The sequence below is a fragment of the Erythrolamprus reginae genome, chromosome 2 (genome assembly GCF_031021105.1).
Source record: "Erythrolamprus reginae isolate rEryReg1 chromosome 2, rEryReg1.hap1, whole genome shotgun sequence".
NCBI classification, from domain to species: Eukaryota; Metazoa; Chordata; class Lepidosauria; order Squamata; family Dipsadidae; genus Erythrolamprus; species Erythrolamprus reginae.
The window spans coordinates 216,274,872-216,292,999 of NC_091951.1; the positions used below are offsets into that span (position 1 = coordinate 216,274,872).

The 18,128-nt window shown below is 41.9% G+C and overlaps 1 protein-coding gene across 2 annotated transcripts in view; it reads right to left on the reverse strand.

The window, feature by feature from the left end:
• Window positions 1-18,128, reverse strand: part of TRPC4 (transient receptor potential cation channel subfamily C member 4) — a 282,463-nt gene that overhangs the window by 178,373 nt on the left and 85,962 nt on the right. For both annotated transcript variants that reach the window (XM_070741813.1, XM_070741812.1), the window contains exon 7: window positions 8,049-8,244. In XM_070741813.1, the coding sequence (XP_070597914.1) occupies window positions 8,049-8,244 (196 nt within the window). The remainder of the gene's footprint in view (window positions 1-8,048; window positions 8,245-18,128) is intronic.

Genomic DNA, 18,128 nt, shown 5'->3' on the forward strand with positions numbered 1-18,128 from the left:
TATTGCCTATTATTTGGGTTAAAGTGACGCCATATGTCTTTTAGAGCTAGTTCAGTTGTAAGTTGTTCAAAGGTTGTTGGTAGTTGTTTTCTTTTTTTCATTTGCTTAGTGCTTTTATGGTCCTTTTTCCTATCTAATATTGCATTGAAGTCGCCTATTATTATTATATTTGTCAAGTTTAATTCCGTAATTTTTTGATGTAGTTTTGCATAAAAAGTGGATTGATTTATTGTGGGAGCATAGATTGCAATTATATGTATTTTCTTTGTTCCTGATGTGATTTGTACTATTAATATCTGTCCATTGTCATTGGTGTAAATTAGTTGGGGATTGAGTTTAGATTTAATGTATAGTACTACTCCTCTTTTCTTGACTTGGGCAAGGGATGAGAAGATTTCTCCAAGCTTGGGATGGTTTAGGATTAGTTGGTCTTGTTTTCTTACATGCGTTTCCTGGAGACAGATTATATCTACTTTTTGTTGTTCAATTTTGTGGAATGTTTTTTTTCTTTTACTAGGAGAGTTGAGGCCGTTAATATTAATAGAAAGAAGTCTTATTTCATTGTTCTGTAAAGTTTTTTTGAGATGTAGGTTAGTTTGCTGGTTCTCTTCTTTTCTCCTTTCTCGCCTCCGCTTGAGATCTTGTTGTTGGGCCATCTCTGCCATGTTCTTCCGTTAAATTAAATCCAGTTTCCTTATCTGCAAGGATGTCTTCAGAGCTGTTTTCATCCGGGCTAGATTTGTCTTTTAATTCATGTTCCCTAATACATTCCTCATTCACCTTTCTAATAACTTGATCGTAAAAGTCCCTTGCATCTTCTATCGAGGTTATTTTGTATTTGAGATAAGCATGCCCTCAGGTGTCAGCCATCTAAATGGTATCTTGTTTCTGTTGAGTTTATTAGCTAGGGTTTGATAGGGTTTCCGCTTTTCACGCACTCGTCTGGGAACTTGACGAAGAACTATAATCTCTTTTCCTTTATAAGATGGAGGATTTTCCTTTGACATATTGTAGATTTCATCTCTTATAGTACGCTTAGTGAATCTAATATGTACTTCTCTGGGTAGGCGATTTCTTTTTGCGTAACTTGTAGATAATATGTAAATTTCATCCATTTGTTGATACATTTCCTGTGGGGTTTTATTTGTGATGGGTGCAAGAATTTCTGACATAATCTGAGGCAGGTTCTCTTCACTTGATTCGCTAATATTCTGGAACCTCAAGAAGAATGCTGATTTTTCAAGCTCAAGATTTAAAATGGCCTCTTCCAGATTTTTATTGATATATTCTGTTCTACTTTCTGCGTATTGTAACCTGGTTTCCATTCTATCATTTTGTTCCTCAATTTTTTGAATTTTTTTCATCATTCTGTGTGAGGGTTCCATGCATCATCGCAATCTTCTCATCAAGCTGTCCAACACGATCGTCAATTTTCTTGATCTCTTCCTTGATATCTTCCTTCATTGCACCCATCATTAATTCATACTTACGATCCATTGATTTCTGCATATTAAACATTATCTCTTGTAGGGAGGCTAAGGTAATGGGTGCAACTTGGTCTGATTGTGCAGCTGATGTTTTGTCAGTAGACGAGTTTTCTAAGTTACGCTGATTGGTTGGGGTTGAAGATTGAGGTGTTGCCTTCTTCCAAGCTTTAGTAATTGTATTTGTGTTAGTAGATGACATTTTGTTTTATGGGAATGTCAGATAGAGTATAATAAAGGTTACAAAAATGTTAGTTTTCACTTGTACTCAATGTATTCAATATTATTATATTATTGATTTATATTATTCTTAGGAAAATAACGTATAATAAATGTATAATAGGATAATTTATAATAAACTTATGATAGGCTCTATATTCCAATTCTTAAGACTCAAAAAATGTCAAATATACAGTTCTGTATCAGTATCTCCTAAGTATTATTAATGTTCTAAATACAGATATTCAAGTGAGTTAGAATATGTCAGAATAATTAAGTAAGTAATAGATAGTGGAAAATAACTTTCAATTAATAGTTAATAGTTATACTAGTTAAATACAGTTGTTTAAGTTATAGTATTTGTATTAATAGATAAGCGAATAGATAGATAATAAATAGATAGATTAACACACCGGCATATATGTATATAAGTCAATAAATAGATTATTAGTTTAGATATAAATCAATAAGTAAATAAGTAAATCTAGCTCAGTAAATCAATTAATTAATTCAATTAATTCATAGGTTCAATAGGTCTCTAATATTGATGACAATCTAACAGTATAAAATATTATCAATGGCAATATATCAGTGTAATGACAAGATATCAGTATAAAATGTTATCAAAAATCAAACAGTCAAAGGGTTATTCTCAACAATGCAGCAAGCCACATATAAAGTATTCAAAAAAGAATGGTAATTGAAATTGAAATTGGAGAGAGAAAAAAAAAGTACAGAAATATTCAGGGGTGATAAGGGAGACAATAATAATAAAGGGCAAATAAGAAACGAAGGACGTTTTCTTCCCTTTTCTTCCCTGTTCTTTTTCTCTCTTCTTGGGCTGATGCAATAGTGCTGAGTCACGATTCACAGTTCAGTCTCTAGCGATCTCTATGTTTAAGGAATCTCTGACGCTCTCCGACAGTTTATCAGCAAGGGAACAGCGTTGTAGGTTTAATAGGGAATCAAAGTTCAGAGTTGTAGTTTTTTGTTTGTTTTCTAACAACTGGAACAACAATGCAAAGTCAATACACGATCAAAAGTGAGGTGGAATAGTAGGATTCGACAAAAGGGGGGAGATGAATAGGAGGGTAAAAGAAAAGAAAAGAAAGGGATTAGATATATAAAAAGAAAAAACCTCCGATTTTTTTTTTAAGCTTGTCACCGACTCAGTTTGTTCTAATCCACTTAAGTCTGTCCAAAACTTCCTCTTACCATCAAGACATCCAAAAACTTTCTGTCCCCCGAGTGTTGTGTATCACACGTTGTTTCCAATCTATTACTGCAAAATCACAAGCAGAATCCAGCAGAAATGTTCAGTTGGTATATAGTTTTCAATACATCTGCTCGGTCTGCCTATCCTTGTTTGTTCTCTGCCGCCATCAGCCAATTTAAATAGAACGCAGTCACCGCTTTTCTCAAGGGTTTTGGCACTCTTCCTTAACAATACAGGGACACAACAGGTTGTCTTTCATCCGTTATTATCCACAAACAACGATCGATCAAAAGAAGTCTCTTCGCTGAATCCACTCCAAAAGCTTTCACCGCCGCCCTCTCACAGCTTCCTTAATGGAGTTGGTGCGTCACAGCTTCAGGCCGATCTGCAGATCGGTTCTTCGTGCGCTGGCAAAAAGGGTTTCCCTGCTTCCCGTTGGGCACGCCGACCTCCATCAGGTACACAAGGAGTTCCTCTACTAAATCACCGTCTCTCCAGGTCGGTGATCGCCGTTAAGCACCAAAAAAACCGCACGAAAGGCCAGGACAACCCCCGGAGAACGGAGAGCTGGCTGGTGACAGCTTGATGCCAAAAACCGGAAGTCCGCCATCAGCCAATTTAATAAGAACGCAGTCGCCGCTTTTCTCAAGGGTTTTGGCACTCTTCCTTAACAATACAAGGACACAACAGGGGTCTTTCATCCGTTATTATCCACAAACAACGATCGATCAAAAGAAATATCTTCGCTGAATCCACTCCAAACTTCTATTGACAGTTCATTTCAGCTTTCACTGAAGTTGCTTTGCCCTTAACTGAACTCCTAAAAACTGGTTCTACCCCTACTAAGTCCAAACCTTCTCAGCGAATTAGATGGACAATGGAATGCCAAAAGGCTTTCAAAGGCCTAAAATGACTTTTTGCAAAGGAGCCAATCCTGCAACACCCAGACCCAATGTGAAAGTTTGTGATTAAGTCAGATGCCAGTGGTGTGGCTGTAGCGGCTGTGTTGCTACAAGAGAATGGTGAAGGACAGCTGTTGCCATGTGCATACATTTTCAAAAAGCTGAACCCCACCAAAAGGAGATGGGCCATAAGGGAGAAGGAAGCTCTTGCTATTCGAGTGGCATAGGAGGCATGGAGACATTTCCTAGAGGGTGGACCAATTCCTTTTGAGGTGTGGACTGATCATAAGAACCTCGAGGTGTTAAAAACCCCTCAGAAGCTTTCTCCTAAGCAAGTATAATGGGCCTAATACTTCAAATTATTCACACTGAAGCACATCCAGTCTGGGAAGAATCTGCTTGTGGATGCTTTGTTGCGAAAACCCCAGTACAACAGCCAAAGAGAGGAAGAAATCTTCCCAATCGTCCCATGCTTCCCTTCATCTTCGGAACCTAAAAAGAAGGCTGCACTTGTCCACACTCGAGGCTAGACAAAGAAAAAGAGTGGGATTATATATGCCTGCCAGCCTGCGAGTAGAAATTCTCCAATGGAGTCATGACTCCAGACTAGGAGGTCACTTCGGGTTCCTGAAAACATTGCACCTACTACAGAGACAGTTCTGGTGGCCTAGGAGGTGAGCAGAAGTCAAAGATTGTGTGAAAAGTTGTGCCATCTCTGCCACTGGGAAACATAGGCCTGGAAAACCTCCAGAGTTGTTGCAGCAAGTCGCCAACCCTAGCAGGCCCTGGGAAAAGATAGCAATGGATTTTATCATGGAACTCCTCGAGAGCAAGGGGAACACCATTATTTGAACTGTCATCAATTTGTTTTCCAAATAAGCTCATTTCATTGCTTGTTCGGGACTGCCCACAGCCAGATATCTGGCTAAGTTATTCCTAAAACACATTTACAGGTTGCATGGAGTCCCCTGTAGAATCATATCAGAGGGTGCAATTCACCGCCAAGTTCTGGAGAGAATTCGTCCATACCATTGGTTCCACCCAAGGACTTAGCTCTGCATTCCACCCTGCTATGAATGGAGCAGTTGAGAGACCTAACTCCCTAGTCGAACAATAATTCCAATGTTACTTGAGTTACCAACAAACCAATTGGGCTGAACTACTGCCTTTTGCAGAAGTAGTGTACAACAACTCCATACACAGCAGTATGGGACTAGCTCCTTTCCAGGTCACCAGTGGACAAGATTTTGTTCCCATACCTATAGAACCTCCCTCATCCATCACAATGGTGGAGTGGATGGAGGAAATGAAGAGAGGATGGGAGGACACCAAGAAGGCGCTGATAGAGGCAGTGAAAGCCTACAAGAATGAAGCAGACAAACACTGATCTCCTCAGCCCACTTTTAAAGTAGGAGATAAAGGTTTCCTGTCAACCAAATACATTTGGCTAAGGCTGCCTAGCAAAAAGCTAGGCCCAAAAGTTTTAGGCCCTTTAGGCCAATTGTGAAAGTAACCAACCCAGACATGGTGCAGCTTGCATTGCCTAGAATCCTAGGGAGGATCCACCCCGTATTTCACTGCTGCCTGCTAAAGCCAGTGATCGGGTCTAACATTAAGCCACATGCACAGTCACCCCCTCCCCCAGTAGTAATACAGGGGGAAACTCACGATGAAATGAAAAAAAATTAGATTCCTGTATTTTCCGAGGCAAACTGGAAAATACGGGAAGGGGTACCCCCTGTCAGAAGCAACCTGGGTTAAGATCCATGATGTCAAGGCTGATAGATTAATTAAGCAGTTTCATGAAACTTACCCAGCCAAACCAAAGTATCCCCTGGGGGGTGATTTAACTGATATTAACCCCTATATGTTTATTCTATTTTTCCAAGAGATGGTTCTTTGCGAAGGGGGACTGCTGTCAGGCTGAAGCCATCATGTGGAGTTAGAGATTTCGGCCTGACACAGTAATAAAACATAAGGGGGGTTGGGAGGAGTAGTGAGTAGTCAGTAGGAAAATTACTAGACACAACCATAGGTTCCTTTTTCCGAGCCAAGGTCACCTTTTGTTCTGCCTCAACTGAAGAGAAGAGGAAGTTGATAAACCCCTGCACATGGACTGGCTCTTGTGATGAACTTGTGGGTGTGGGGATGTAAGATGAACTTTAACTTAGGTGAAATTCTGGGAAATATTCACAATTGGAATGGTTATGGCGTAACCAACATGGTTCTGTTAATAAATTGAGCTCTGATTTAGAGAATTGGACTGGGACTTGATTAATTTCTCACATGCTATTTGGAGCGCTGACAACGAGGATTGTGAGTTCTTAGCCAGGCTAAGCCGAGGACTGAGGGAAAACGAAGTCCTTTGGTAACATAGAATTGGATGGCCTCCTCATGTTGTCCGATGGCCAGGTATACGGGCTGAGTCATGAACTTGATGGGTCTGGATAGCAGAGTATGACCATCGATTGTCTCGACTATCATGGGGGGGTTGACTGGGCACAAGGGTATAGCATGGAGATGAACAAAGGCCTCATCCATGAAATTTGTGGTGGCTCCAGAATCCACCAAGGTAAAGGTATGGTGGAAGGGCTTGGGTATGTTTCTTAAGAATTACTTTGGTTGCTAGAATCAGGTGTCTCAGGGGTCCAGGATCCTCCTTTGCAAAACTGGAACTTGGCTTGGAGCCTGCCCAAACCAGTGTTTCCATTAAACTAGGCTCTGGTTGTTTCCTGGCAGAGTTGCCTAGAACTGTTGAGCTGGACCATGGGCTGGAATAGGAAGAGGAACTGCTGCACCATGTCTCTTTTGGGGACAAGAGATGGCAAAGTGACCCACCTCCCTGCAGTGCAGCCATAAACCTTCAGCTCGGCATCTGGCTTTCTCAGCTTCTGTCAGGTGAGATCTGGTGGTACTGAGATCCATTGGCTCACCTCTGGCAATGAATGCTGGATGACCCACAGGGTATGAAGGTGGCATCTGGAAGATACGTCTTGGTGCAGGATTGGGTGGATTGACAGCTGTGGTCTGGATTCCCCAGTGAGGAGCCGGGATTGGTCTGTTGCAAACAATCCAATGTAGGAGGACTAGCAGAATGCATGAGCTCAGTCACTATCTTGGCAGACATTCCATCTTGGAACATCTCCATGAGAGCACCATCATTTGTATGCCGCCCCGAGTCTACGGAGAGGGGCGGCATACAAATCTAATCATTAATAATAAATAATAATAATAATTTAATGGGTGACTTACATGACGGAAGTCTGCAATGTAATCTGCCACACATCTGGAACCTTGTTTTAACTGACGTAATTGTCTGGTGGCATTCTGAATGCAAAGGAGATCAGCAAATTCACACTGCATCAGCTGACAGAATCCTGCATAATCCCCTAAAATAGGACCTTGCTGGCCCATCAAAGGAGAGGCCCATTCTGAAGCTGGGCCAATTAATGAATTCAAGATAAAAGCTACTTCCAGCAAGATAAGACAGGCAATGAATCATAGGGTATAAAAATCAGCTCACGACATTCTGACAGGCATGCAGATTCTAGCAGAGAACTTTTGCAAAGCACAAATCAGTCTTTATGGGGGCCTTTTCTAAATCCCACAGTGGCCATGCAATTAACGTTAAAACTCCACCCAGAATTTCCCAAGATCCTTTTCTTTTATACCTGCTGGGAGTGGTCAGCAAACCCCATAGAGTTAAAGCTACAAATTTATTTATTAATTACTTTATTAATCGGATTTATATGCTGCCCCTCTCCGAGGACTCTCCTTTTACTTCCTTTTACCATACAAGTATTGTTGTCTGCTTTGTAACCTCCTGAATCTAGCATATAAGTGTGGCTCATCCACTCTAATGTCTCCTTTATCCTCTGGCTTGGACTAATCCCCCATTGATATATCTACCACATCTGGTGGTTCCTCGGGTTCATCCAGGTCTATTTCTTCCTCACTCTCACTCTGTGCATCAGCTGACAAAACCACTTGCCCAAGGTATCCAGAGGGGCCTGGTTCATCCTCCTCCAAATCTAACATTACCAGTGGTGGACAAGGAGCGCTCACAACAGCTACCAACATGATTCTGATAATAAATTGGAACTTGGAAGAAATAAAAGATTTGGACTCTGATTTATTTCTCAGATGTTATCTGAGAACTAAAATTGTAAACATACAAAAAATCATTGTCAACATTTCAGAATAAAAAGCAAAATATGAAGTACTCACAGCAATAAGCTGGTAGGAATTGTTCATCATGGCTATCAACATATTAAGCAGGACCACCAGTGAGATGACATTATAGGTGCCAAACATAGTGGCTCCAACAAACTCAGTAAATTCATGTCGAGCTTTAACATTGGTCACATACAGATTGATGAGTCCAAAGACTGACCAAAATAATGACTGGAGCGTTTCAAATAAACTGGAAAAGAAAACAAACAAAAAAGCAGCAAAGAATCATTATCACAACTTATTCCAGGTGGCTAGAGCCCCACAGATATAAAGTATTAAAATGTAGCTATTGTTTTTAAATGAAATATTATTTCATCATAAATTAAACAAGCCAATTCAATTAGACAAAATTAAAAGAACAGAAAGTTCTTCTCTACAAATTCACTATGACAGCCACTTTTGTTGCTCTTAATCAGGAAAATGCACAGGATGACAATATAAGAATACAATGCAAGCTTTACCAGAAAATGCAGGGAAGTGCATGCTGGTGGGCTGCCAATATTAATGGCAGACTGATACTTATTGTAATATTTAATTCCAGTTTACTTTTATCGCTGCTAAAATCATTTGCGAATATCAACTTTCATATTTTGGCTAATTAAATATTGCCAATGCAATAGTTTTTCACAACACTAAAAATAATATTTAAAGCATGACTGTATATACCCTTTTGGGTCATTGTTTCAGAACTCAACATAACTAAAATCATAGTAAGAGAACACCTGAGAGATTGAGTACAAATCACCAGGACCAGGTGGACTATACCCCAGAGTCCTAAAAGAACTACCTAGAAACAAACAAGATAATAACCAACAGCCAATATGGGTTTGTCAGAACTAAATCATGCCAACCAATCTCATATCATTTTTCAACGCCATAACCAAATCAGTAGACCAGCGTAATGCTATAGACCTAATATACTTGGACTTTAGTAAAGCTTTTGATAAAGTAGACCACAAACTACTACTCTACAAATTGGAAAAAAAGTGGGATAGACTACAACACATGTAGATGGATTAACAGTTGGCTGACCAACTGCACCCAACGAATAGTCCTCAATGGTTCCAAATCCACATGGAAGGCGGTAGGCAGCGGGGTACCTCAGGGTTCAGTCCTGGGCCCAGTGCTCTTCAACGTATTCATCACCGACCTAGATGAGGGAATAGAGGGGGAACTAATCAAATTTGCAGACGACACCAAGCTGGCGAGGGTAGCCAATACCCCATAGGATAGGCTCAAAATACAGAAAGATCTAGATAAATTAGTACTATGGGCTCAAACTAACAAAATGAAATTTAATGTTGAAAAAAGCAAAATCTTATATATAGGTAAGAAAAACCTAAGACACACATAAAAATTGGGAGAAACCACACTTAACAGCAGCGACTGTGAGAAAGATCTTGAAGTTTTGGTGGATAACCAACTAAATATGAGCCATCAATGTGCAGCGGCGGCTAAAAAAGCCAACACAATCTTAAGCTGCATCAACAGGGGGATATATTCCAAGACTAAGGAGGTATTAATACCACTCTATAATGCTCTAGTCAGACCACACCTAGAGTACTGCATTCAATTTTGGTCACAGCACTTCAAAAAGGACATTGAAACTCCAGATAAAGTATAGAAAAGAGCAACTAAAATTATAAGGGGACTGGATAGAGTTAAAGAAAATAATAAGAGAAAAAAGTGAGGGTACCATGGCGCAAGCAAGTAATACATATAATATGTTAGTGCAGTCAGATGGGTATGTGACCCAAGGATTGACTAAATGGTGGCAGAGTGAAATACAAGTAGATGTGCAAGAGATGAAGAATATAGTGGAGAATATAAGGAAAATTAAGAATACAAGGGTTAGAGAAATGAGAAGGAAAATATTACATAAGTGGTATTACACACCCGTTCAACTTGCATATTTCCAGCAGAATGTTAAAAATACTTGTTGGCATGGGTGTCAAGATAAAGGAATGCTTTGGGAATGCCTGGTAGTGCAGAACTTTTGGCAAAAAGTGCAAGAGGATATTAATAGGATGTTAAATATACGATGGATAATTACCAAGGAAATGGCAGTATTAGTTAAAAGCAATGCGATGGGAGAATTTAGAGAAATAAAACAAGCAGCGTAAGGAAGCACTCAGGTGGTAATAGTCTTGGGTTGGAAGGATGTGACAAAATGGACAATGCAAAATTGGTACTGGTACTTGGTAGATCATATTCAACTTGAGATTATGGACAAAAGGATGAATTCGGTTAATGAAATTGATTTGTGACAACTGATGGGGCGATGGGACAAGGTAAGACAATATATTCTACAATATTAGTAGAATCTGAGACCAAGCTACAAGGAATAAATTGGAATCACTTTATAATATGTAAATAGAGACATTGCTCTTTAGTTAAAATGGTATATATAAGAAACACCCCCAGTTGGGTGGTGGGGTGTGAATGTTTGTCTGGTGGTGGGCACCAATCACTGAGCACTTGTTGTATGTTGTGTGTGTGTTTTATATTTTATATTTTAAAATCAATTTTAAAAAGTAATTAAAAAAAGAAATTTTTGCTGGCTTCTTCATTGAGTTTCCTTGAAGGAATTTGGCAGGGAGCACCTTTCCTTCCAGCAGGTAAATTACTGTTGTGGGGTGAAGAAGAAGCAAAAGATTGCAAAATTGGCTAGAAACTGTCACAGACTGTTGAAAATGAAGATCATGTGACAAAAGCAACAATGCAGCTATGCAGTAGCACTAAAGCAGCCACAACTTTCCCAAATTTCTTATCCTTAGGTGTTAGAGCTTCTGAATTTTGGACATTTTCAGTAATTTAGTCCATTTGAGGTACATTGGTTCAAATGTTTTTGCCTTACGATGCACTGTTTTGCTTAATTAAAGATCATGGCAACTGAAATAGTGCCTCTGGAACAGGATATCCTTTCCAAATAATTTAATCCATACACCATTGTTGTGGTTAGCTCTGGCCCAGCTCCTGCCCCAAGGAATGTGCAGGTGGATGTGGGGGAAACATCCACATGCCACAGGCCTGTTTTGCTCCCAACAGAATCTGTCAACGAAGTCTCCTCTGATTAAGGAAGCGTGAGTGACAGGGAAGAGGAGAGTTTGGCAGAAAGCCCAGGAGGAGATCAATCTTCCTTATCATCCCTGGATTCTGAACAAGAACTTATGACAGACCCACGCATGCGGAGAGTGATGCATAAAAGAGAACAACTGAAGGATTATTACAGGAGATAAGTGAGGCCACCTGTGGTTGGGTGGGGCTGCTGTAATTAGTGCTACAGATAAAAAGAGCAGCATGCTGATTTAGCCTTGTGGAAGTTTATCTGATTCATAGTTTCATCAAGATCGTGGTTTTGCTGTTTCTCTGTTCAAGATTGTATGTGGACTTTCTGGATTTTGGAATTTGGACTCAATTTCCCAGTTACTGGGTGAGAAATTGGATTGCATTTAACCTGTGCCTTGTGTGTACCAGAAAATCCCTTTGACATTTAAAAAGGGAGTTTTTTCTGCTTTTCTGTTGCTAAAGACTTTTGGTTTTCCTTCTATCGTGTGGTGTGTGTCTTTCTGGACTAATTACCCTGTAATTACGGGCGGTTGGGACATGCCGGCAGAACACACCATTTAACATTAGTGATTAGTTATCACTCAAGTCAATTTTCCTGTAAGTGGAAAAGAGCTATTCAGGGGCAAATGTCATGCATTTTGTAACTTGTTAATTAACATGTCAAGTCTCCAAGGAACATGTCCCAAATAATAAAGTCCAAGGCATCCATTTTCCTTTTAAAATCCATTTATTAGGAACACATTAAATTAGCATACAGTTCTGCAGCTTTGAGTTTCTTTAAAACTTCCCTGACCAGAGTTATATGTTCCTCTAGAGACTCTGAATAAATTAAAATGTCATCTAGGTAGATCAAGCATCCTTTAAATAAATGTTAATGCAATACCTCATTGATCAGTTGCATGAAAACTCCTGGCGCCCCCTGCAGGCCAAAAGGGAGTACCCTAAATTGGAAGCATCCCAGGGGAGTGTTGAAAGCAGTTTTCCACTCATCTCCATTCTTTATCCGCACCCGGTAGTATGCTTCGTGTAAGTCCAATTTTGTGAAAAACTTCCCCTTCGCCAGATAAGTTAACATGTCCTTCATAAGGGGCAGGGGATACACATTGTGCGTACAAATGGCGTTTAAGTTTCTATAGTCAGCCACTAAGCAAGGCGAGCCATTTTTCTTCTCCCTGAACATGATGGGGGCTGCCATTTGAGGCCTGGCTGGTTCTATGAATCCCCTTTCCAAATTTTTATCAATGAAGCGCCGTAATTCAGTCAATTCCCCTGGAATTAATGAGTACATCCGGGGGTTTGGCAATTTCGCCCCGGGCGCTATATCAATACTATAGTCTGTGGCCCTGTGGGGAGGCAGTTTGTTGGCTTCCTTCTTGCTGAACACTGCTTTTAGATCCCAGTATTCTCTGGGGATTTTTAACTCGCCTGCAATTTTCTCCACTGGGGGGGACCTTTCTTCCCCAACTCGGCCATTAGAAACCCTTGTTCCTCTTTCCCCTTGTAGGATATCGTGACTGATCCAGTGCACCAGTTTACTTCTGGATTCCACTTCCGCAACCAGGGGAGTCCCAAAATGACTGCGCTATCCAGCACAGGTCCCACAATAAATTGCATAGACTCTTGCTGGGAGCCCATGGTAATTATTAAAGTCCCTGTCTCCTGAGTAGAGGGTTTCCCCCCTCCTATGGTTCCATCCATTTGGGTGAAAGAAATGGGGTCCCTTAATTTCTTGAGTTTGAGGCCCAAACTCTCTGCCACCTCAGGGGACATCAAATTCCTGGTGCAGCCCGAATCCAGTAGGGCTACCATACTCCCCCTCATCCCCCCGTTCGGGTCCCTTAAAGTTAGGTGAATGTATACGCAACCGGGGGGGCTTACCGAGAAGGCTTCTTCCGGTTCACTTTCCAGGATGCTAGGACGATCCGGAGATCCCAACTCCTCCCTTTTTGGGAGGGAGACCCCTATGGTTTCCTTTCCACTTTTGGCAGCCTCTGAGGATTTCTTAATCCGTTGCTCCGACTTTTCTCCGCCACCAGGTGTCACCCTCGGCACAGGTTTGGCAAAGCATTCTGCAGCCCAATGGCCTTTTTTCCCACACTGGAAAGAGGCTGTAGATTTGGGCTTGTCTGGGAAACTTCGGGGCATTTTCTTCATGACCCTCTCTTCCCTATGGGGGGGGGGGATTTCATCCCGTTGGTTACGCTGGAGATCTATCTCCACCTCTGCTGCCAACTCGAACCATCTCCTAAGGTTTCTAGGGATTGCTGTACCTCTGCAATGCCGGCAAACTTCGTCATCTAAGCCATCCATGTAGTATTCCATCAGAATATTCATTGGGTAAGAGCTCACATAAGCCATCAGTTCCCTGAACTCCTGGGTGTATTCAGTAACTGATCTTCCTCCCTGTTTTAGGATCTTCAGCTTTGATCTAGCTTTCCTCTCCACTTGGAGATCCTCAAAGCGTGCTCTGAGTGCTGTCATAAACTGATAAAAATTCCTGAGGACGGGGTCTCTCATGCAATGACACCATCCAATTTGCGGCTTCCGCATCCAATGCCCGGGTCTCCACCCTAACCTGGGCTGGGTCATTGGGGAATTCATCATCATAATCTTCCATGTACTGATTTACATGAGCCAGGAAATACCTCAACCCTGCCGGCGCTCCATCGCAACACTGGGTGAAGGGGGGGCACTTGGGGCCTTGCTTCTGTGGGCTCCCCCCTCTGTGCAGGACATCTTGGGCTCACGGGGCTTTGGCCTCGGGGGGGGGAGGGCTCTGGGTGGCTGCCTGTTGACGCTGTTTTCCCTGGCCCGAGGGTCCTGGCATTTGATCCTCCTCCCCCTCTTCCTCACTAAGGAGAGGTTTTAGGGAAGCCTGACTTTTCTTTTCCACTGCTGACAGGACTAGTTCTGTCAGTAGATTCCCTTCCTGGTTAACCACCCATCTCTCCTTACTTTTCTTTTTACGATGTGTCACATTTGCATCCAAATCTCTGCTTCCCTCTTCAAGGAGGCCTTTTGATCCTACCCCGATAGACCATTGTGGAATCCGTCTGGCAGGATCATCTCTGCTGAAGTCAGATGTTTCCTCTTTCTCCACGCTGAGGGGTCCCTGGCTCTTAAGAGCAATTTCTTCTTCCGAGGTTAACCCTTCGCTCTCACATCAGGACATCTTTTGCCAGTCCCTGGTAGATTTCTCTCCAGGAGTGACTGTTAAGGCAGACTTTGCTTAATGTCAGATGCTGCCAGTCAGAATTCAGACAAATAAAACTCAGAGTCCTTTCATTTAAGGTTCAAAGTGAATTTATCAAAATCAGAACTTTAAACATCAAAAGCAAAGCAAAGTCTGAATAAAATGGTGCGTAACCCACATACTACATCCCCATATTTCACCCCCCTGTTGGGCATCCACCCAATTTTCATTGTCCAGACACATCAGGTGGTCCAAGATGCTCCTCCCGGGCTTCTCAGGAATTTGTCCGTCTAACGGTCTCCTCCAAACCTGGGAAAACGAAACTTAACAAAACTTTCCTCCTGCTGCACACTTCCCAATCCCCCTTATTCTCTACCCCTCCCCGTCTCTATGACAACCAAGCAAAGAATGCTGCAGCAGCAGGCAGTGCAGGTTGACAGGCTGACACCTGGGGCACTGACTGATCCTCAACTGGCAACTCCTGTGAAGGAGGCCACTCCACCAGGTTCCCAGAAGATGCTGAGAGAATATCGTAATTTAGAGAGGGTGTTTAGCAAGGAAAAATGTAATGACACACCACCACCAGTCGAAGGACTGCATGATAGAATTTGAGCGAGGTGCAACACTCCCGAAGCCGAAGATATATTCCATCTCCCCAAAGGAACTGAAAGAACTGAGGAGGTATATCAATGACAATTTGGAGAGGGGGTTCATCCAATCGGCAAAATTGAGGGTTGCCACCCTGATGCTATTCAAGGAGAAGAAAGACAGTGTATGTGTGTCAGATTATGTATTGACTTCTGGGGATTGAATGTGGTGTGTGTGCAGAACACCTACACCCTTCCCCTCATGAAAGACTTGTTGAACCACATGTCCAAAGGCAAGATATTTATCAAGCTAGATTTGAGAGAAACATACTATCACATCCAAATCAGAGAGGGAGATGAATGGAAAACTGCATTCAACTGCCTGCTGAGAAGCTTCCAATTCAAGGTAATGCCTTTTTAGCTGCAGGGAGCCAGTTTTCATGCAGTATATCAATGAGGTGTTCCACCTCCACCTTGTACAAGGGGATGCTTGTCTATTTAGATGATATTCTCATCTTTACTGAAATGCTGGAAAGAGCATGTGAAACTAGCGCAACAAATCTTGAAAAAACTCCTAGCCACCAAATTACATGTGAAACTTTCCAAATGCAAGTTCCACAAGACTTCACTAGACTATTTGGGATACTATATCTCCAAGGACGGGATCAAGATGGACCCAGAAAAGGCGAGAGCAGTACTTGATTGTGTTGAGATTTATTCCTGATTGAGAGAGCTAATCAGAACATGATTAGTCAATGAATCTTATCTGGTGACTCAGTCACCAATCAAAGTGAAGTGTTGACTGAGCATATCCAAAAACTGAGAAAGAAGAAGGGTGTGGTTTAACCAGTTTTCCATTGTACTTTGTTGTGAAAACATTTCTTGCCATGTGGTCTGTGAAGGAACATGTGGTATTATAGAAATCTTTTGTTATCATTATAAAAGGTTATTTGAATCAGCAAAATGCAGTCATTTGTGAAGCTTCTGATTTATTTTGCTACACATAATGCGACTGGTTATGGGCAATGTTACCTCTAACCCATGCGGCTGCACACCCCAAAAAACTTTCTGTGCAGCCTTTTCTAAGGCTGCGCAACAGGAGCTGCCGGCCGCCCCTGGCCGCCATGGATGTGCCAGTGCCAAGCCTCCCTTCCCCCCGCCCCAGGCGTCTCCAGCCCCCTTGCACACCTGGCCTCCCGTGCTGCCTGCCCAATCCGCCCCTCTCTCCGGCTTTCTCCTCCTCCACCTCCCACCTTGGGGCGCGGCTCCTCCTGCAGCGGTGGCGGCTATGGCTTCTCCTCCACCCAGTGGGTGGGAAAGGATGTCATTGACTCATTATTATTATTATTATTATTATTATTATTATTATTATTATTATTATTACTACTACTACTATTATTATTTATTAGATTTGTATGCCACCCCTGTCCGAGGACTCGGAGCGCCTCACAACAAGCAATACATATAAAAATCCAATATTAAAACCAATTTTTAAAAACCCTTATAAAAAACAATCATACAATCCAGACAAACCATACGTAAATCGAAACAGCTAGGGGTATGTCAATTTCCCCATGCCTGGTGACATAGATGGGTTTTCAGGAGTTTGCAAAAGGCAAGGAGGGTAGGTGCCATCCTAATCTCCGGGGGGAGTTGATTCCAGAGGGCCAGGGCAGACACAGAGAAGGCTCTTCCCCTGGGTCCCGCCAGACGACACTGTTTTGTCGACGGGACCCGGGGTAGGCCAACTTTGTGGGACCTAATCGGTCACTGGGATTCATGCGGCAGAAGGTGGTCCCGGAAGTATTCTGGTCCGATGACACGTAGGGCTTTATAGGTCATAACCAACACTTTGAATTGTGACCGGAAACTGATCGACAGCCAGTGCAGGCTGTGGAGTGTTGTTTTTTTTAAAATAAGTTTTAAAATATAATTTTATTTACAAATATACAAAACATAAAAAGAATATTCAAAACAGGTAACATTTAGATCTTAGTATAGTGTAATGTATAACAGTTTATAAACATATAAACTTATAGAAGAAGAGAAGCATGCATTAGCTGACTATGTGAAGGGGAGCAAAGAGTCAGCATTGATGGAGGTCAACAATAGGAAGCTTCTCAAGGTGAAGCAAACTAAGGACCAGTACAGAAAAAATGTAACACAATGTCGTATGGACTGTTGGCAGAACAAAGCATTACATGGACAGTTCTTGGAGAAGATTGAAGGCAAAGTGGATAAAGAAAAGACCTGGTCATAGCTTACAAGTGGAACACTCAAAAAGGAGACAGAAGGACTAATACTGGCGGCACAAGAACAGGCCATTAGAACAAATGCTGTCAAAGCCAGAATTGAAAAATCAACAGATGATCCAAAGTGCAGACTCTGTAAAGAAACAGATGAAACAATCGATCACATACTCAGTTGCTGCAAAAAGATTGCACAGACTGACTACAAGCATAGACATGATGCTGTGGCACAGATGATCCACTGGAACTTGTGCCGGAACTACCATTTACCAGTGGCAAAGAACTAGTGGGATCATAAGCCCGAAAAAGTGGTTGAAAATAAGCAAGCAAAACTACTGTGGGACTTCCGACTTCAGACTGACCGAATTCTGAAGCATAACACACCAGACATTGTGATCGTGGAGAAAAAGAAAGTATGGATCATTGACATCGCAATCCATGGAGACAGCAGAATTGAGGAGAAGCAGCTAGAGAAATTAGTGAAATACGAAGATCTAAAAATCGAGCTGCAACGACTCTGGCATAAGCCAGTGAAAGTGGTCCCAGTGGTACTTGGCACGCTGGGCGCAGTACCAAAGGATCTCAGCGGACATTTGAAAACCATCGGAATTGACAAAATCTCCATCTGTCAATTGCAAAAGGCCGCTTTACTGGGATCGGCAAACATAATTCGCCGCTACATCACGCAGTCCTAGGTGCTTGGGAAGTGCCCGACTTGTGATGAAATACGAAATCCAGCATAGTGATCTCGTTTGCTGTGTTGTACTGACATAATAATAATAATGGAGATCGATGAAACTTACAGAATTCAAACTAACTACGTAGACACCAACTCCCCCCTTCTCTCTCTTATTTGTTTCTCCTCCCTTTTTGCTCTCATTTCTTAATTTTTATTATTTCTCTCACCTTCCTTTCTGTTTTTCTCTCGCTTTGATATCTCTTTTGCTTTCTCTCAGGCTGCAGGATTGGGGCAGGG